This window comes from Electrona antarctica (assembly GCF_951216825.1).
Source record: "Electrona antarctica genome assembly, chromosome: 5".
Taxonomy (NCBI): Eukaryota; Metazoa; Chordata; class Actinopteri; order Myctophiformes; family Myctophidae; genus Electrona; species Electrona antarctica.
The window spans coordinates 49,876,600-49,898,413 of NC_136810.1; the positions used below are offsets into that span (position 1 = coordinate 49,876,600).

The 21,814-nt window shown below is 42.8% G+C and overlaps 1 protein-coding gene across 1 annotated transcript in view; it reads right to left on the reverse strand.

Moving 5' to 3' along the window:
• The window catches only part of fa2h (fatty acid 2-hydroxylase), a gene marked incomplete at its 5' end in the record, with an annotated part of 34,668 nt that extends 33,285 nt beyond the window's left edge, over nucleotides 1–1,383 (reverse strand). The window contains one exon of the mRNA XM_079501040.1: nucleotides 1,081–1,383. Coding sequence (XP_079357166.1) covers nucleotides 1,081–1,383 — 303 coding nt within the window. The remainder of the gene's footprint in view (nucleotides 1–1,080) is intronic.
• Between the last annotated feature and the right edge of the window lie 20,431 nt (nucleotides 1,384–21,814).

Consider the following 21,814-nt stretch of genomic DNA (forward strand, 5'->3'; position numbering starts at 1 on the left):
CCACAACTTGATCAACTTCCCTCACTTTCCTCACTGTTTGTCCCTTTATCTCCTCTTTATTCAGACAAGACAGACCGGTTTCTCTCCCTTTTCTTTTCTCACCCACCCACACGCACGCACACACGCGGCTCCGGAATCATTCACTAAAACATCACTGACCCCGACTCCCATGTTGTTTTGCGCTGCGCCTGTCACCTTGATCTCATGTATCAACAGCAACCTCCCATAATCCCTATTCCTCCACCTGAGTATGCAGGTGACGACACAGTCAGTCCATGTAGCCTAATATCAGTCCCAAGTTCCCCAACTGATAATCTATTCTGAAGCCAGATTGTTTAGGCATCAAGATTCAGGGAGAGAAACACCCAACTACAGCTGGGATAGTGACGCACTGACAGACAGACCCACACAGGGTTTCCTGGCTGTGTCTGTGTGTGTGTCTCAAACAAACTACCTAAACAAATTTACAGAAATGGCTAGAGATTTCGCTCTATAGCAAATGTTTGCTCCGAATACATTTGCATGAAATTCAAATATTGCAGGAAAAAAATATTCACACACACTCACTCACCTGTAAAGATTTAGAAAATGTTAGAATATGCTATACATATCTAGTGATCCAAATCCAATACATTAGTAGGCCTGTACACAAGTGTGTACCTCTGTTATGACAAATGCTTATGAATATATAGCCTAGATGACATGACATGAGAATCTTGCTGTGACTGCTGTCAGTTCCTCATCCTTTTTACAGGCCAGCAAAGCACACATAAGCCTACCAAAAAGAGCATAAAGAAAGAAAGAGCATAAAACAGTTCCGCTTGACAGAAGCACTTTTGTATCACTTTCGCATCCTTGATTTAGACAGTAGCCAGCTGTTTGCCTGTTTCCCAATCTTTGAGAATTTAGAATGAACTGGGTTTCATTTATGGCAGCTGTGCACTGTGCAGGTGCCTGGCATCGGCTAAACTAAAGGCGACGCGCTTGGATTTCTGGTTAAAAAAAAGTAAAAGTAAAGTAAAAAAGTAAAAGAAGAAATAAAATCACGTTCTCTCTGTCCAGAGACTCCAGACTCTGTACCTGTTCTTCCTCGCAATCCTCGGCGCTGCTGCTGCTGCTGCAGTCTCTCTGGAGCTCGCCGATGTAGTACTGCTCCATCCACCGCCGCGCGTTCTCCGAGTGCCGGTGCGGCGGACCCTCCATCTCCCCGGACACGTCCCCGCCGGAGCGCCGCAGGATCAGCGCCTCTCCGCCCGGGTGCATGCGGAGGAAGCCGGTCACATCGTACACCCTGGTCCCCAGCAGCACCCAGCAGGAGTCCTTGGTGCGGTGGCGAGCCACCTCCTTCTCCGAGAAGAACCGCGGAGACGTCGACGGAGACATCGTCGATCTGCTCGTGTTGGAGATCATGTGTGTCTACCTGCCTTGTCCTGAACCGAACCGAACCGAACCGAACTGTCTGGACTCTGGAGGAGGAGTGCGTAAAGAACTCCGCGGAAGAGGCCGCCGACTCGCCGAGTGACGTGCACTGTAATAAAACTTCTGCTGTGGTTCACTCACTTACTATGACTGCTGACTGAGCCTGAGGACCCAACCATATCAGCTCATTAGCATATGAGTTACATATTCATTACAAAAAGTGCCGGAGAGAGAGAGAGATCATTATGAAACACCTGTATTCACTTTGGAGAGATATTTCTTTTTGAAGCCTGCATGCAGACGCTGCAGGGAAGAAGAAAAAGAAGAGTTTGTTCAGGTAGGCTGTGCCCTGTCTAACAGGGATGAACAGTTGGCAAGCTTTGATATATTGACTATCGTCAATGGCCGGCACTGCCGGCAGGCAGGCTAGTATTGATTTAGCCTAAATTGATTTAGCCTAAATCAATAGCATAAAACATTTTTACTTGCTGCACCTGTGTTTTCAAGTCTGTGAAAATGTTCCATTGAGCTTGTGACATCATTGGGAGACAGGTTTGGTCATTTTTTTATTTTTTTTGCATTTTTATTTGTGAATATAGCCTACACTAGTTTATGGAGGTGATGTATTGTTACAGTATACAGCTGTAACGTACAGTACAGTAGTTTTTGTCAGCCTGTGTGGGAACAAAGCTGCTTGTAGAATCAAGTGAGATAATGTTTTTGTTCAATTTCACCAGGGTTTAAATATTCAGAAGTTATCCCACTTTTCCAGTCTTGCTGTCGGGCAGAAAAATATCTCCAGAATATTCTGTGTTTTTTCATAAATGAATGCCCTATAGAGTATACTTGATCAATGAATACGAGACGGCTCGCCCCTTTTCCAACTCCTGTGTCTAGTTATAGTGAGAGTGGAGGGGGCCCAAGGGGGGTCATCAGCCTCTTTTGTTTGAGTGTGCTGGGTCGTTACTACAACAAGAACAACTTGTTGTTTGTAAATGCTATGGGCTATAGTAAATCCTTGAAATACATTGAAATAACCTGATATTTATGCTGCATTGATTTATATTTGTATTGATTTATATTGATATTTATAAATAAACATCTGGGTTACTTAATTTACAATTAGTCATACACATGACTACATTAACCATAACTATGTAGCTATGTAGTCATGTAGTCTAAGGTTTTAAATTCCTGTAATCTATAGGACTATATGGACCTGTATTGAGGTTGGAGCATTTGCATTCTGTAGGCTACATTCCAGGCCATCATTGATTCATTGACTTAATTCATGGGATTCTGTTCTACAGAATGGCCCATCATCAAAGGTGTCTGGCAGGCCATTATGTAGTCTAAGGTTTTAAATTCCTGTAATCTATAGGACTATATGGATCTGTATTGAGGTTGGAGCATTTGCATTCTGTAATTTCAGTAATGGAGGAATGGAACACCTTGGAATTTCAAGTACTGTACTTGGAATGGAATTTCCAGAACAATGGAGGGGAGTAAGCCATTCATTATCCATGCATACTTTTCATTTGACCAACAACAAACGGGTTCTAACTGGTTCTAAATGTTCTCCTTTGACAAACAATGTTCTAATATGAGAAATAAGGTAAAATAAACATGAAATAAACACGGGGCGAGATATCCGTGCAGCGTTGGGGCGAGATATCCACGCTGTGGGGCGAGCTGTCCACACTATGGGGGCGGGCTCTCCACGGCTCGGGGCGAGCCGTCATCACTTTTCGAAATTCTGTGGGGAGCCGTCTTCACTTTTCGAAATTCTGTGGCGAGCCGTCTTCACTTTTCGCGAGGGCGAGTTGGAAAAGGGGCGAGTCGACCTGGTACCTGATCAATGACAATGATCATACAATAGCATCACACAAAAGCCTCAAAAGTAGCAGAACCACAAGCTCGAAACGTTTGAGCATCTCTGATCTAGAGGAGTTTAGTGTTGACATCACTTTGTGTCATGGTGTGTCGTGCTGTGTGACTGATAGTGGGTACAAGATGTTTTTTGGAAGCGGTATACAATTACATGTTGAATCAAGTAAGTCACTTTGTCATAATGTCAGTATTCTTTTTTTTTAAGATTTATTTAATGATAATACAGACATCATCATTTAAAACAATGAATTACAGAATCAAGATTTTCTTTTTTTCTTTTTTTTAACAAGACAAGACAAAAAACGGGTTTGGTCATTTCTAACATTTCAAGATTTTTGAGCTGTCAGCTGTCAGCTGTAGGCTATATTTTCGTCTTACACAAACGAGTGGTGCAAGTTAACCACTCCCTTACGGAGCTATGTGTGTGGGTGGGTGGCTGGGTGGGTGCGTCTGAGCACGAAAACAGCATGGTTGTTTTTCACCACCTGTGCGCAACCTAACACACACAAACACACACGCACATATTAACTACAGGTATATATGGTGATTTCGGGTGTGACAGTAAAGTACAGTGACAGTACAGTACAGTAGAGGGACCCCCACAGGGTAACTCTGTCATTTCTCAACAGTTTCGGACGCGGGCGGCTCGCCGGAATCCCCCCCCCCCCCCCCTCCACACAAACATTGAATTCCTATTGACAATGAATGGAGAATTTTACGTCATAGTGTCTGAGCAAATAGGCATAGTGTCTATTTTACGTCATGATGATGTACGCTGATAAGAGCGCCTGCAGCTCACTTCACACGGGTGCTTGATTTTTGTTTTACAATTTAGACACTTTAGACACTTAAAGTAAACAAAAGGTGCTACATAAGAGATAGCCTAGTGATAGTAATCTAGGATTACAAGTAGCCTAAACTGAGAACCTATCGTCAGTCTACTCTAAACAGTATAACATTTTATGAATGCAAGAAGATTGCCTCTATTTCAGTAGGCCATGCTAACTTTCCTAGAAGAGAAATAAGACTGTTTGGCTTGGAATCTCCTTCGACGATATCACCGGTAGGCAGGCTCATGAACTGTCCACAGACCACCAATGAGACAGAGACAGAAATGGTGACATTTTAGAACTAGAAAAGTCGCAATTTTGAAAAATTGCAAAATGTGGTTGCCGCAAATGCTTACATAGGCCCCTCCCACTAATGTTGCTAGCCAATTACAATGTCAAGTCACCCCTGTGATCATGTGTAAGTAATTTGAAGGGGATTTATCCCCCAAAAATCATGTTTTTGCAACAAACGGTTACATTTTTCGCATTTGCGGTGCCCCCTATGGATGAAAATGTTTTTTATATGTGTACCGATTTGGACAACATCTGTAGGTTTAGGATGAAAAAGTGTGTTTTGAAGAAAATTCAGAATGGCAGAAAATCTATCCTGACGGAAATGGCCGTGGCCTATATGGGGAGATGCGTCAATCCAGCGAAAAATAAATTTAGATTTTACGACCTACGGTTCAAGAGTTATAAGCCAAAACGTAAAGTGGGCTGTTATAGCAACACCATGAGGCCGACCGATGTAATTATAAGTTAATTAATCGTATTAATTATTATGAACCTCCCCTCCAAGTTTTGTAACTATAGCACTTACGGTCTCCGAGAATAAAATACTTGAATGTGAGTTTTCGCATTTTCCCCTTTCATGTCAATGGGGAAATTTAATGCATGAATAAATTAATATCAATTAAACTATACAACATTTCTCTTTTCTTATTATGAATTTTTTGTATACAGGCATTTCAGTAATATTTAAACGGCAAGTTACAGATTGGTCAAAAAAATAGCAGAAACATACAAACAAAACAAGACTTACAATAAAAAGAGACAAAACATAACCGTCAAAGAAAAAGACAAAAACAATAAAATAATAACCGACATGGCTGATGACTACACCGCACTCCGAGGACAGAAACAACATCACAATACATTCTAAAAAACATTTACATTAATTAGATGACATTACGGGGCAGAACAATAACATTTCTCTTTTCGATTTGACATATGGCTCAAGTGCCTGCTGCCAAAACTGTGGGAGGAGTAGTGCGTCAAAGTGCATGCAAAGGCATAGGCACAGGCTGAAGTGTTAATATGCTGTGTATTTAGGCCATGGAACCTGCTCAGTTCAGACACAGATGCTTAAAAAGGCTGGATTCTTGCAAAGCCTATCAGGCTGTACCAGAGTCTAAAAGCCACACCAAGAGAGTGGCAAAGAGCAGAGAGCGCCCTCTGCTAGCTATCGTTTATATTTGAGTATTATTTGTATAATTGTATTTTTCATTACCAAAAGAAATTCAATATCAAAGTTAAACAAAATAGCAGATCAATATTGTCACAGAGTGAAACCATTGTACACATAACTTGGGGGATCACTCAGAGCTGGTCAGCCCAGGGGCCAAAGGTCAGAGGGGGCCTGTAGAAAACTGAGCCAACTGAGAGCCATTGTTCAAGAGCCTGACACTGAATTTCAGACGCTGAATCAAAAAGACCCCACATCACATATATACCGGTAATAGGTACATTTTATACAGGTAAAGTAGACAGAAGTTCAGGTCAGAAGGGCCCCATATATAGGATTTTCTGCTCAGGGTTCCAACAGTCTCAAGAATCACCTCTGCTCACAAATGGCTACATATTTAGTTTTGCTGTCCTTTCTGGTTGGCCACAGGATCGTCTGGATACAGAGTCTAGATTAGAACGAACACGAACGAACGCGAACACACACGAACACACACGAACACACACGAACACACACACACACACACACACACACACACACACACACACACACACACACACACACACACACACACACACACACACACACACACACACACACACACACACACACACACACACACACACACACACACACACACACGGTTGTCCATCGTATCCGATGATGACAATCCATCTCTATGTCTTGTGAGTGCTCATGTGTCTATATAGTCCAATCCGTGATCTACACGATCTGCCACAAACTGGGGGCGTGGGTGTGGTTCTGGCTTCATGTCTCCTTTGACGTTTCTTGGTCCGTCTATCACCTCTGTCCTCCTCAAGCTTGCGCACTCCTTGTTGGAGGAGCTGCCGCCAGATGGTGCGTTGAGCTGCAGTGATCTCCAGCTGAGTCGGGTTCAGGCCGCATTTCCTCATGGCAGTCTTTAGTTGGTCTTCGTAGCGCTTTTTCGGGCCTCCTGCCAAGCGGCGACCAAGACGGAGCTGGCCATAGAGCACCTTACGCGGTAGGCGTTCTTCTGGCATTCTTATGACGTGGCCTAGCCAGCAAAGTTGGTGCTGGGTGACTGTAGCCTCCACACTTTTTTTTTTTTTTAATTCTTTATTTACCCAGGGAAGTAGCTGAGCACAGGTGCTCATTTTCAGCAACACCCTGCACATAGAAACACACAGACAGACACACACACGCGCACATTAAAACCTGGGAGCTGACCAGTACAACCAGTCTTATACTGTTGGCCACTAAGCAGCTCCAACCTTTCGGCAACAAGGGCGCTCCTCTAACCCTTAGGCCACCGCTGCCCCAACAGTGGTGCACACACACACACACACACACACACACACACACACACACACACACACACACACACACACACACACACACACACACACACCCCCCCCCCCCCCCCCTAACCTAACACTAACCTCAGAGGAAGCCATGGGTGATTTTTAACCCACAGCACGGATTCGTAACCCGCCACGCATGTCGGGAGCCACGGGTGATTTTTAACCCGCAAGTCTGACTAACGGGATGTCTAACTTATGGGCAGTCCTCGATTTTGATTCATATGTTCAATGCAAAATAAAAAATAAAACATTAAATTAGATTAGCTGTCACAGCCATATCTTCTAATAGGGGTGTGACAGGGGTGTATGAGGTCAAGCCATGAGGCTACAGGCCTGCAGTCATTCAGTCCTTAGTGTGGCTGTTTTTGCACAGGGAACGATGTTCTAATTATTGTAGATTGTTTCAATAGTTTGGGGGCCTATTGCTGACAAAATGACATACCATTATTGAAAAGATAAGGCCGATGTTATCAGAGCTATAGTGTTATTAGACTGTCATTTTATTTAGTATTTATGTTCTAAAGAAAAAGACATGAAAGTTGAAGTTTTAACTGGGTCGCTCAACTGGGGCAGAAAGGGATGGACAGTCGCTTTGGACCTCTCGACGAGGTCGAAAATCCCATGCATTTGATTCTTTTACAGGACAATTTACATGGCTGGAGTTCTGCGGTGGTACTTTAATGGGCTTAAGAGGAGTCTTGGTGTTTAGAAGTGGGGGTGAGGTTCAGGCATGCTAACTGGACAGGTTTACTGGGGCATGAGAGTAAAAGGGCAGGGTCTTCACTTCAGCCCTTCCAGGGCACCATTAAGGCTCTCGGACATAAGACGCGCTCATATATAATTTAATGATTTCTGGAATCCGTTCCGCTCGCCCATCTTTTAGGGTATTGTAATAGGTTATTATAAAGATGGTTTGTGATGATGTACGCTGATTTAGTTACAGTATGCCTCACATTTCCTGGAGGAATTTGATTAAAACAGTTTTGTCAGGCCAATGCACTGTGCCATATATCAATAGATAAACTGGCTTTAGCTAGAGTTGAAAAGTTTACAATGGCAGGAACCTTGTCTGTCATTTTGTAATTTTAGGGACAAGGCCCTTTGTTGTAGAGAACTTTGTTTTAATAACTAACTATCAGTGAAGAAAGCTGTTTATTTAACAAAATAATGTATTGGTATAATGGTATTTACAAATTATCAATATTTGTGGAAACTACAAGTGCATACATGCTAACTAATCAGAGTCACTGGACAGTGGACATTTGAAGATGGAGTGTGTGTTTAAATTAGTTCTTCTGAACAGCAGGTGGCAGAGAAGAACCAAAAAAGACAGACGTGTGTGTGAGCATATCTGCCCTCCTGTCTCATTTTACTTTTCTCCCCTACTAAAGCAGAAGACAATGTTATCTTAGACAACTATTGTACTTTTCCTGCAACACAAAGTTCCTTTCAATGTCTCCAAAGAGTCAAGTATCAAAAAGGTTATCCCAAAAGTATTCCAAAAATAATCAAACCAAAAATTGTAGCTCTTCTATTTTCCAAAAATCAACTAATCCATAAAGTCAAATCAAAAGTCAAAATAAAATAAAAATAAAAATATATTCCTCACCCAACCTTCAATTCAGGAGGTCACAGCAGGTTCACCTTTGTCCAAAAGCTCTGGAGGGATTCAGACAGAGCTAAACCCTCAGAAATGTTCCTTGACCAAACTTTTCTTCTTCCAGGTCTCAAACTTTTCCGGCACCACTACTCTGTGGTTTATCAGTTTCTGATTATGGTTTAGTATTGGCTTTAAAAGAGTCTCTTTGACAAACAAACCACAAGCAAACATTATTTTAGATACCTAAAATGGAACCTCTGGGTGCCTCACTTCCTGTACTTTTATAGATGTTCCTGATAGGCCCTACCTCACTTCCTGGAACTATTGCTAACATGCTTTTCCTCCACAGCTATGATCAAACCTTGTCCACTGAAAATGAATGACTGTTGTTTAACTACACAAAACAAAACATATTTTCCGTACACTACATTGTGGGGTTAAATATTCAACCATAGTTTAACCAATATATTCCCTTGTTATCACCCAGTATGTTATGCTTAACTTTCTTTAGATACTCATACCAGGACAGGAAATACATTTCTTCACACATTTTGCTTTAACCCTAGAACACTAAACCCAACTTTTGTCCAACTATTAAGTACAGAAATACATGGCAATCTGACTTATCTGAGGTAATATTTCAACATGAAATTTCACAAAAAACGAAAATTAAAATGTTTTGCCCCCCAAACAATCTGTGAAAAATGTGGGTATTATTTAAAAGAAATCACACCCGTGTGAAGTGAGGGGCGCTCCTATCTTTGTACATCATCTATTCGTTGTCAATGGGAATTGAATCTTTGTGTAGGACAAAAATAGCCGATTTGCTCGTCTACATATGATGTATAAATTCTCCTTTAATTGTCAAAGGGAATTTAATGTTTGTGTAAGATGAAAATCTACACTATAGCCCCTCAAAAATATTCCTTAAAAAATAATGGAACTTCTTCTTTGGTCCACCCATCCTGGGACATGTGAGAATGGTCCAGTAAAAAAGAAAGAAAGAAAGAAAAAACTATCACTAAACCCGGATGAAATTCACCCAAACACCTGCCTGTAGAAAAAAAGCAGGGATGTGGGCAGGGAAACAAACCTACCTTGTATGATGTGTGCATCATGAATTTACCCAAGGATCCACCTACATCAGACATCAGCAACATTATGAAAACCACATGAACATAATTGTCTGGGTGAAAAATCACCCGGGTTTTTTTCAAAGTCAAAGTTGTACGATTTGTCACACACGTTACCACAGTGAAATTTGTTCTCCGCATTTGACCCATCTCTTGGACTGGTGAGCCACAGCCGTGCCGCGCTCGGGAATCATTTGATTAGTTGATTTGACCCCCCAAATCCAACCCTTTGATGCTGAGTGCCAAGCAGGGAGGCATTGGGTCCCATTTTTACAGTCTTTGGTATGACCCGGCCGGGGATCAAACCCCAACCTCCCAGTTTCAGGGCGGACACTCTAACCACAAGGCCACTGTCTGGTCTGGGTTTAGTAGTGTTCTAGTAAAGTCATTACTTTCCTGAAAGTGTAGGGAGAAACTATGTGTTGGTTTTGCATAAATTGAATGCTATTTGTATTACTGTAAAAAAAGCATAACCACACCCCCACAGGGAGTGCAGTGCCCGGAAGTCGAGTCGGTCGGACCCACGGTTGTCCAGAACCACCACTAAAGGCCTCTGCCCGGGCTCTGGACAGCGCCCCTGCCCAGGGTCCATATATGGCGCTGTTCTGACATCACAACACTCCATGTCTGACACAACTCCATATATAGAAATAAAGGAACACAGTGAGACAGATACAGCAATCTCTATATATGGGCATAAAAGGGACAGAGACACATTATAGAATGCTTTATAATGTGTCATTATTATTTTTTATACGTAAAGTATTGTGTGAATTTATAAGTTCTTATAACTATAATTATACAGTGCTAGAAGCAGATTGTAATGGATTACAAGGATGCTTATAATGCAAGAGACATGGTGATATGCATATAGCAGCAAGGGTCACCAGAGGTTTTGTTGGTACTTGACCTGTTAAACCGCATCATGTACTCAACTGTACTGAATAGGACATCAGTATCAATATTTATCAGTATACGCTGCTCGGTAACTGAAGATGCGACCACTGGGAGGGTGCGCAGGTGTCATGTCCCGTCAGACGTAAAGGTTAATGAGTCGGCGAGGCGTCCCGTCCCGTCAGTGTCGTGTGTTGACGTGTAGAGTTCAATGGTGCGTCTCATCATTGTTGAGTACTATAGACCACAGTTTCCCAAAGTGGGGTCCGGGGGCTTGAGGGAGTTCCAGGCAGTCCCCATGGCTAAATGATAGTTTGGAACCAAATGGGCCCTTGTGGGTCTGTAACTCTGAGAGGGATAATTTAACTCTCATAGTTAAATTAACATTGATTTTACAATATAAATTGGGGGTCCCAGAGATAGAAATGCCATTTAATGGGGGTCCATAGACTAATGCATGTCAAACTGTGGGTCCTTGAAATAAAACCGTCTCTTCTGGAGGTCCCTGGCATGTCTTGTCAAATGGGGGTCCGCGGGTAAAAGAATGTCAATTTGGGAGTCCTTGACATGAAAAAGTTTGGGAACCACTGCTATAGACGAATAACAGTTTAAGTCCAAATTTTATTCTGACCCCTCCATGAAAAGGCCTAGTTGTCCTCTGAGCTCTGACCCCATCATTTATACATTATGGATAATTAGAGTGGACTTAAACTGTTATTTGTCTATAATAGTACTCATAATGTTTCACAAAAAAAAAACCCCAATGTCAATTTCTGTCAAGGGTCCATTTGGTTATCAACTCTCCTCCATCATTTATAGCTGGGGACCATGCAGCTGGAACCTCCTCACACAGACCACTGGTTGAGAACAATGCACTGTCCTTATGGGTTTGTTTATGATTCAGTCACTCTACCACCGACAGAGCCGCCCCACCTTCCCATTGTCATTCTTTGTTGTCATCACCTTCCTTCACAACTGCAATACTAAATAATGTATGACACACAACACGACAGAGAGGCCTTAATAATAGACCTCTTCTTGTCTGTGGCCGAAACCTGAAACAGGTGTGTGTGTGTGTATGCGTGCGTGCGTGCGTGCATGTGTGTGTGTGTGTGTGTGTGTGTTGGGGTGATCTCAGAAGTAGGCGGAGCTGCCACTGTGTCCCCGGCACTGTGTGTGTGTACCTATAAATAAAAAGGTTCTGCTCCAACATCGCCTTTTCATTACAGAATACCTGCATTCGATGGCTACAATTGTTCAAGTAAGTATCTCTCTGTGTGTGTGTGTGTGTGTGTGTGTGTGTGCGTGCGTGCGTGCGTGCGTGCGTGCGTGCGTGCGTGCGTGCGTGCGTGCGTGTGTGTGTGTGTGTGAATAAGAGCTTTCAAAAACTGTTATACAGACTGTTTTACAGAATTTGCCAAAGAGAGCAAAGATACATACTGTATATGTTAGGATAGGCGTTTCAAAGAGGAATGAGGATGTGGTATATTGGTAAAGTTGATAGAGGTAACAGCTTATTGTATTTTTTGTTTCGGTATGCAATGCAAACTACATTTATATTATTTTACACCTAACCCTTTAACCAAGTAATAATCTATTTGTGTATTTTGAACCCGTTTAAAAATGCATCTTGGTTAAGTGAAAAAGCAGAGGATTTAATGGATTTACTGTGTAAGGTACTGAGAGAGAAACACAAGGTGGGACTGATAGCCCTTTGCTGTTCTTCATCTGTACATGACTGTCTGTTTCTAACATAGCCTGCACTACAAAGCAATGTTTAGGTTTGGGCTCAGTGGGTAAACGAGCAAATTATTCTTTTAGATAACATATCAATGTCAACGCATATAAAAGCACTGCCTCCTGTCCAAACAGTTCTCTATAGGAAAATGGCATGGCATCGCCATTTAAAATGGCATGGCATCGTCATTTTGTAGTTTATCCTATGGAGCTCGGGCTGCTCGGTGGTGGATTGTGAGAGGGTCTCTAGGAGCGCGAAACCTGGAAAAACAATTATTTGGCTTTTCCTGATGATTTATTTTTTATGGGAGACTTAGAGATTCTCGCTAGACAGAGCCTGAGCTTCTTGAGCCGCAGCAAACAGTACGACATATATATATATTTTTTAACATTCATATCAAAACCATTTCATTGAGCCTTTGTAAACATATCATCCTAAAATGGAGACTGGTTGAAGCATTAAAACCTTGTACTTGGAATACACAAATGTAATGATAGTCAGATCTACTCCTACTCTAATAACCGGTCAGTGATATTATAAGAATATTAAGTTACTTATTTATTCACATTTATATGGCCATTTTTTTGCCAGCTGTAATTCCTGTGTTTGACAACTGGTGTTCCTTTTAATTTGTTTGTCTAATATTGTAGTTTGCTATTATGGTTTTATTTGTAAAATATGCCACTCGCTACCAGTATAATTGTAGTTGTCCATGTGAAAGTGCTCATGGTTAGATTGGATAAACCCAGGTTGATTTACTGAGTTGATAACCAACCTTTGTGTGAAACTATGTGCATGACTGGATTAGTGAAGGCAGAGTTAACAGGTCCTGGGTGTGTGATCTTGTTTCGTAGTACAGACCTCTTGCTTGAGTGAGCCCAGACGTGTGTGTGTGTGTGTGTGTGTGTGTGTGTGTGTGTGTGTGTGTGTGTGTGTGTGTGTGTGTGTGTGTGTGTGTGCGTGTGCGTGTGTGCGTGCGTGCGAGTGAGTGAATTAATGAATTCCTTTTTATGTGTGAGTGTGTGTTCCTTAAGTGAACATGAACTGTCGACCCCGTTATATTTGTTTCCTTGTAAAATTAATTGTAATTTGTGGAATCAAATAAAGAACTAAAATGTGAGCGTGTGTGTGTGTGTGTGTGTGTGTGCGTGCACATGCGCGTGTGTGTGTGTGTGTGCGTGTGTGCATGAGTAAACATCAATTGGTAGGGTATTGTATTGATGATCACATTTCAATCCTGGCTGTAAATGAATCTGCAGATCTGAATTCACCTCATGCGATGGATCCTTTAGATTACGCTTGCGTGTGCGTGCCTTTCTTGGGTTTCTGTGTAGAGGGTGATTAAGTCTGAGAGAGGAAGGCGGCTCATATGCTAATTAAAAGTGTGTGTGTATGTGCATGTGTGCATGTGTGTGTGTGCGTGTGTGTGTGTGTGTGCTCACATGTCAGAGTGTGACATTTGAAGTGTGAATGATAGAGCCGTGCAGCTGAAGACCAACGCAGTACATTTCCACTGCTTCACATGGAAATGTACTGCCTTGGTCAGTACATTGTACACATGGTTTTGTCCAAACTATCTACTGCGATCCATCACAAATGGTCGTTTTTGTACCAAGACAATATTTTTTATTTATTTTTTATAAATAAACCAACAATGATCTTTGTTTAGCATTTAGAATGACATTTGACGGCATGGGCCGTGGCTCAGCGGTCCAGGCACCTTGGCTGGTAATCCAGTCTGGCAGTGTGCCGCGGGTTCGACTCCCAATCCCGACGGCCTTTACTGCATGTCACCCCCACCATCTCTCTTCCCATTTCAGCCTACTGTCTATCCCTCTATGAAAACATATACAATAAAGGCGGAAGCCACAAAAAAACATGCAGTGTGGCATGAAGTAATCTTGCAGTTGCAAAGTGGGTGAGGTGTTACCCTAGCATGCGGTGACACAAGTCCAGGGTTGCCTCAGAATACTTTGATAATATTTGCAATTGATCCATATATCACTTCATGGGTCACAGACAAAGTCTGCATAGAGAGAAGGATGAGGCTGGCAGGGCACTAAAACTAGAGGCAAGTAAATTGACTCTATGGGAGCCAACCCAGGGCAGAGCCACCACCTACGTAGACCCACTGCGGCGTGACAGCTTAGCTAACACTGTAGAGCTCAAGAACCTGATGTTAGATAGGAAAGTGTGGAGGGCAACGATCCAGGAGTCCCGAGTTGGTGTTGGCTAGCTAGACCTCACTCTCGCATCGCATGCATATCACTTCAGTTTAACCACTTATATTAGATGCGCTATACTTGACCTAAGTTGCACTTTTACGAATGTTCCCCCCATAGCGATTAAATGTATAGCCTACAAGTATGTCCTATAACATGTCCTATAATGGAAACAGATGTTCTCTTAATTTTTCCTCCTGACATACTGTATCTTAGGGGGTAAGATTAACATATTTATTATGCATCGTAATATGGGTGAATATGGGGTGCCGTGGATGAAAAAGGTTATTTACATGGGTGACCTGAGACAAAAAAAGTTTGAAGTACAATAGCAGTGTTTTTTTTGTGGTTTTTTTCAACTTATTGTTTTTTATTGTCATTGCCGGGGTAGACAATACATATGCATACATATGCATCATATATCATCATATATCATCATTCATCATATATCATCATTCAGTTCTTCAATACAAAATTGTCTCCCCAAGGAACAATAGCAGTGTTTTAAGTGGAAAACAACATTTAACACCATACATCATATCACAACTACCCTTCATACTCCATTCATTATCTTCCCTCCATGCAGTGTGCGTCCTGCTATGCCCAGAACAGCATCCAGTCCACCCAGTTGTTCAGGAGGGAATCTGGACAAGCGGACTGCATGACGTTGTTCATGTACCGCGTTCCGCGCTACGTCCCGCGGCCCCGCCTGGGCTGCCATGCCCCCAAAATGACCCTGCGGCAGATCTGTCGCCTGCTGAAGAAGATGAAGCAGGTCAGGAAAATGGCGGAGGCGGCCACAAATAACAGCAGGTGAGAAATGACACTTGCAGCCGTATTTCATCTTCATCGTCATCTAAAATGCACCGAGTCTCTGTGTGTACGTCTGGACGTCCGTAATCCACGTAACTCTAGCCCCACTGACTTCAAATTCGACACACCCATTCCACTCCACCACAGGGAGTGCAGTGCCCGGTGTCGAGTCGGTCGGACCCACGTTTGTCCAGAACTGCCCCAAAAAGGCCTCTGCCCGGGCTCTAGACAGGGCCCCTGCCAGGGTCCATATATGGAGCTGGCCTATTCTGACCTCACAACACTCCATATTTGGGCATGCCTGACACAGAACTCCATAAGCTGGCCTGTTCTGACATCCCAACACTCCATATTTGGGCATGGCTGACACAGAACTCCATATACAGGTATAGGAATAAAGGGACACAGAGAGACACATACTGACGTTGGGCATAAAAGGGACACAGACATAATATCTGGGTGGGTCATTCATTTCCAACTTGGATCATTCCAAGTAGGCCAGTGCCCAACGTGTACCGCCATAGAGGCCCCACGGGGCACCTCTCTAGTCTTACAATAAATGCACCACGTCTCTGTACGTATGTGTATACGTCTGTAATCCTCGTCAATCGAGAACCGTTCGCCCCACCGACTTCAAATTCACCACACGCATTCCAGACCACCACAGGGAGTGCAGTGCCCGGTGTCAAGTCTGTTGGATAGCCAGTTGTCCAAAACCGGCACAAAAGGCTCTGCCCAGGCTCTGGGCAGGGCCCAAATTAGCCATGATCACACCTGTCCAATTTCCAGGCTCTGCCATGAGTCAATTGATTGCCATGGCAACCCCAGCCTTATTCCCCACACCCGAACGTCTATAAAAGCAGTTAAGTATGCTGACGTCTGACGTTTATAACAATCCAAACCGTTTGAAGGTTGAAAATTTAGCAAGTTATGATTATTTAAAAAGTACATGCCCCATATAGACACAATGTTATGAGCGGGCGAGCTACTGAAGCAAGATGGCCGCCACGTAGCAACGTCGCTCTCCATTGTCAAGCAGCGCCTGTGCAATCAATCAACCAATCAATCAAAGTCATTCAAAATGATGTGTGTACCTAATGATTAGATACATGCAATGGGATGACAACCGATGATGATGATTGATGATCATTTGCAGTAATCTAGTGACTGATATTTGACAAATTATAACCCATCAACATCTTTTTTTGCAATAGTGGACAGGACACCAACTTGCTCCTGTGGTGTCTGTCAGCGTCAACACAAGCAAAGTGAGAAATACCAACCACATTACAATTAGAAATACATTCCCTGCACCACGAGCACACGCACACGCGCACGCACGCACGCACGCACGCACGCACGCACGCACGCACGCACGCACGCACGCACGCACGCACGCACGCACGCACGCACGCACGCACGCACGCACGCACGCACGCACGCACGCACGCACGCACGCACGCACGCACGCACGCACGCACGCACGCACGCACGCACGCACGCACGCACGCACGCACGCACGCACGCACACACACACACACACACACACACACACACACACACACACACACACACACACACACACACACACACACACACACACACACACACACACACACACACACACACACACAGTGTGTCTCTAGAGTCTTTTTCAACAAAATAATACAAATAAAAACTTCATCACAAAAATACACACGTACAGTGTTTCGGGGTAGAGCAGCCGCTTCGATCCCGGGCACCCCCAGAGTTAGTGTCGAAGTGTCCTTGAGCAAGACTCTGAACCCCTAATTGCTCCCGATGAGCAGGTTGGTGCCTTGCATGGTTTCCGCCACCATCATTGTGTGAATGTGGGTGTCTACAATCTACATTCGTTTCAACGTGAGACGTTGTGAGCTTGTAGATCGGATAATAGGGGACTAGGTCAATAGGTCAACTAGTTTACAAAGAATAGAGGGTTTAAGTAGTTAGTGTCTGTACTCACACCAACACTCTCTCTCCATAGGTTACCCATCTCCATACCCATCTCAACATCTCTGGTCAAGTCAGACTGCAGGTGTTGTCTCTTGTCCTGCTGCAGACGCAGACGCACTGTCAGCATGAAACGTTTTGTCTGACGTCAGCCAGTCTGGCTGTTCACCAACCAACCAAACCCCCAAACATAACACAACAACCAACACATGCAGTAACCTCGGAGACCAACTGTCAACCGAATCGCACCCCCTTCAAAAGCATGTAGTACATTCAAGCATTTCTTTCCTGCAGGCTAGGATATTTTGTTGAGGATGGTGTTTGTTTCCTGTGCCCTGAAGGTCCACAGTGAGAGGGCATGGTAGGAGGTCATTCTTGCAACTTTTGTTGACAAGGAAAGCACAGCTATGGTGATTTATTTGCCATTTGGAATGCGCTTCCTAGTCCTCGTTGGTTCCCGGTGTTTGGGAAGAAGGAATATGATGAATCTTTTTTTCACAGCTTTTTACAACCCCAACTTCCAACTCCCCCCCCCCCCCCCCCCAAGTCTTGTAATTACAGCAGTGGAAAATTTGCATTGGCCAGGACACACGAAACTGGAGTAGCACCTTGTTGATTTGATTGTCTGTTTCGTCCTAGTTTGTTTGTGTGTGTGCGTGCGTGCGGGAAGGCGGTGAAAATGGATTACATGTTTCATAGATACATTTATGTATTAGTCATCATCATCAATTGCACATAAATAGAATGCATGCTGACAAATGAATTAATCTAATGGTTTTGCTAAGTAGAGTTTGACTGCTAAGTCATGTGTGATATCATATTTATATCAATAATATTGCTAAAGTATGTAAGCATCAATGTATCCTTTGAGAGTGCGGATTTAAGCAATATTACATGAGATGGTGTTCATTATCGTCATTAATGCACGCCTGCGATGCTGCAGGAAGTCCCAAAGGCAGCGCAGAAGTGCATTCATGACGATGAAGAACACCCTCTCGTGTAATATTGCAATTATACAACAGTTACCCTTAAAACTAAGATATTCGCTAAAAAAAAGAATCATAATTTATTTATGACAGATGTAGCCACTATACGACCACAAATGTCCCAAGAAACGTTCTAGCCTAGAAACCCAGTCTGCTGCGTTCTGGGAGAACAGTAGCCTGGTTAATAAACCAGACCGAATCAGCCGTTGGCAAAAAAAAATTGCCTACCAGCGGATTACGGTCTGGCGAGGCTCAGTAGCACGCCTCTTTCCTACAACCGAGAACAGGTCGGACCAATCGGGACACGGTATGCAATATGGGCGGGCTTTGGTACAGTGACGTTCAATGCTTGAGACCTTTGACTGACAGTAGCTCTGACCAATTGCGTCAAAGAGGAACCCGCCCCCCGGGAAATGAAATCCAAGTGGAGCCAGCCCAGACTAATATACCGCGACAGTGTTGTGTGATATTAGTCTGGCTTATTAGCCAGGCTAGGAGAACAGAGCAGCTGCTTTTTATGTTTTCATTAGGTGTTCCACTACGCTCGTTTAAGCACGGCTAGAAGGCTGTTTGAACCAATCAGATTGCTTCCTCAAAAGGACCTGTTGTATAATCTGAAATATGAATAGGCTGTATATAACTACAAATGGCAGCTATGTTTCAATTCTGTTATTTGTTTGTGGTGTCATTTTCTGTTAAGAGTGCAATAAAAACATGTGATAATAGTGATACAATTGTGTTAATTGTGTGTGTGTGTGTGTGTGTGTGTTATTGCGCACGCGCGTGCACCATCAGATATTCACATTATAAATGTGTCACATCGCTATTTTCAAATGGCTGAAAATGTATATAGGGCTGAAGTGCTTAATGTATGTTTTGTAATAATAATCAAATAATCAAAATCTAAGTAACTAGTAACAAAGGTTTTCAATTAAACGTAGTGGATGAAAAGTACAATATTTGGATCCGAGATGTAGTGGAGTAAAAGTAATACTATTGGAAATTGGAAATACTCAAGTAAAGTACAAATACCTCAAAATTGTACTTAAGTACAGTACAGCTCTTATAAGTAAATGTACTTAGTTACTTTCCACCACTCAGACCACTGTCAATTATGCATAGCTTGCGAGCTACTTCAGGCAGATGTAGGCCTACTCAAAAGGTTTACACGCAAGTGCACCACTGTGTTATTTTTGTAACCGACATGTCAAGCAGCTGATAAATTTGGCTGCTTATTTAGGCTCACCTCATTCCACTGTTGCAGCTCTCGCTGTCTCACACAGCAGGTTTGTACTGTGCTGCTTTGCCACACCGCCACTGCAGTGGTTTACGATGTGAGCTCCCTGCTCTTAAATTGTTGTACTGATCAGGGAGTAATGTTGCAAAGCCTGAACACCAATATATATAATTATACAAATGTAATATTATTAATATATGTTTTCCGATCTATTCGTGAATTCACTGACGGAACTGCTATCCAGAATGAAGGAAACAAATAGGTATATAAACCATTTGCAGTGTTATTTAGCAGACTATGCAGCTCAAATTAAGCATAAAACAGTTCTGTATAATAGCTTCATACCACCTTATAATCGTTGACCATTAACGGTGGTCTGGTATTTTCTTTTATCAATTCTACATTATTGTTACTTTTTACATTGCAATTCAAAGCATGAATTTCATTGAAAAGATTTGCTGAAAATCATACACTTCAACTTCAAAGAACTTTATTTTTTCCGTTTGGAAACTTATTTTGTGCATATAGTCCCATGGTGGGCTCAGACTACAGGAGTTTTAAAATCTTAAACGATTTGGAAATCTGGTTGCATCACACACTACAGGGTAATCTTCTTCAAGATTCTCTTTTAAGATGGGGGTCAGAAATGCCCCCACCACCACCATTATCAGGAGGGGCGTTCTTGCCCCAATGGCCCTGATTATGCCGTTGTGTGAGCAGGGCATATAAGGACATTAGAACTCATTTTAAATGTCCATTGTTGTACACAACAACTAAAGGGGACACAATATATTATTATATATTTTCCAGTTCCGTAAGATCAGCATGTTTCTCTGTTCTGGTCTGGTGAAAACAGAGACTACAATTGTATCAGCTATTAAATTACTACTATTTTATCAGCTGCAGAGATTCGTCTTCCATGTGGGAAGGGACACTGAAACAAGGGAATCTCTCTGGGTCTAGTGTTATTGGGACGTAGCATAGTAAAAACAAGGGGGTATGATATCAAATGAAAGTTTACAATGAATTTAGGTGTAGGCATACAATAAGTAGCCTGGCGCAGCCAGACTTCATCCGCCCCTATTGCATATGTAATATGTCCCGAGGCGGATTAGCGCAGTGGTATATTAGTATCGCAACGCGAGGCTATACAATAAGTGCAAACCAAAGTCAAATGAGATGCTATTGTGGACAAAGCAGAGCCTGACCAGAACCTTTCCTGGCGGTTCTGGACAACGGTGTATCCGACCGACTCAAGGCCGGGCACTGCACTCCCTGTGGTGGTGTGGAATGCATGTGTCTAATTTGAAGTCGGTGGGGCGAACCGATCTAGAGTTACATGGATTACAGACGTACGTACTTCGTACGCACAGAGAATCGGTGCATTTACTGTAAGACGCTGCCCTTTCAAATATTGAGACACTTCAGTGTGGAGTTCCTCAGGGAATCTGCCTTGGCCCCCTTCTCTATTCTATTTTTGTAAATGATACGCCATATGTATTAAAGAAATGCAGGAATGGGGAATTATGCAGATGATACGACGATGTATGTATCATCAGAGAGTTAATGAGGTGCTTCGATCGATCAACTAGAGTTAAAGCTGGTTTCTGAATAGATCATGGAAAATAAGCTGAAGTTGAATGTCTTACAAACTAAATGCATGGTAATAGGTTCTAAATATGCTCTTAAGATAGGTCAGAACTAGAAGTCAAACAGTTGGGTACAACTAAAGGCATCTCACCCCATTAGAAGGATCGAGTGCTCATCTGCTAACAAACAAACAAGTAATACAATTATTAAACTAGTCACACACACGATCATCACGAACTTGGTAAACTCCAGCTTGATCAGAACAGAGGGGCAAGACTAGCACTTCACTGCTATGTCTGGAGTAGTGTGGATGCTATGCATGCCAGGCTGTCATGGTCATGGATGAGGGTGGATGAAAAACTGGCATGCAGCCTAAAGAATGTGTATACCTCACAGAAACCCTTCTGTTTGTTTTTACAGCTATTACCTGCAAATGAGAGACATGGTTATAATACTAGACATGCACTAAAGTGGTCACTTTACTTTACCTCTGCCCAGAACAGTTATGCACAGAGCCATTGCATACTGGCATGTGCTCCCCCCCCACACTTGACACTAACAAGAAATACATTTGGTTTCAAAAGCGAACCTAAGGCAACAATAATCAGAAAGGAAATTATATTAGGTTATTATTTTTGGTATTTTCAGACACACACTTTTTGTTCATTAACATTGATCATGCT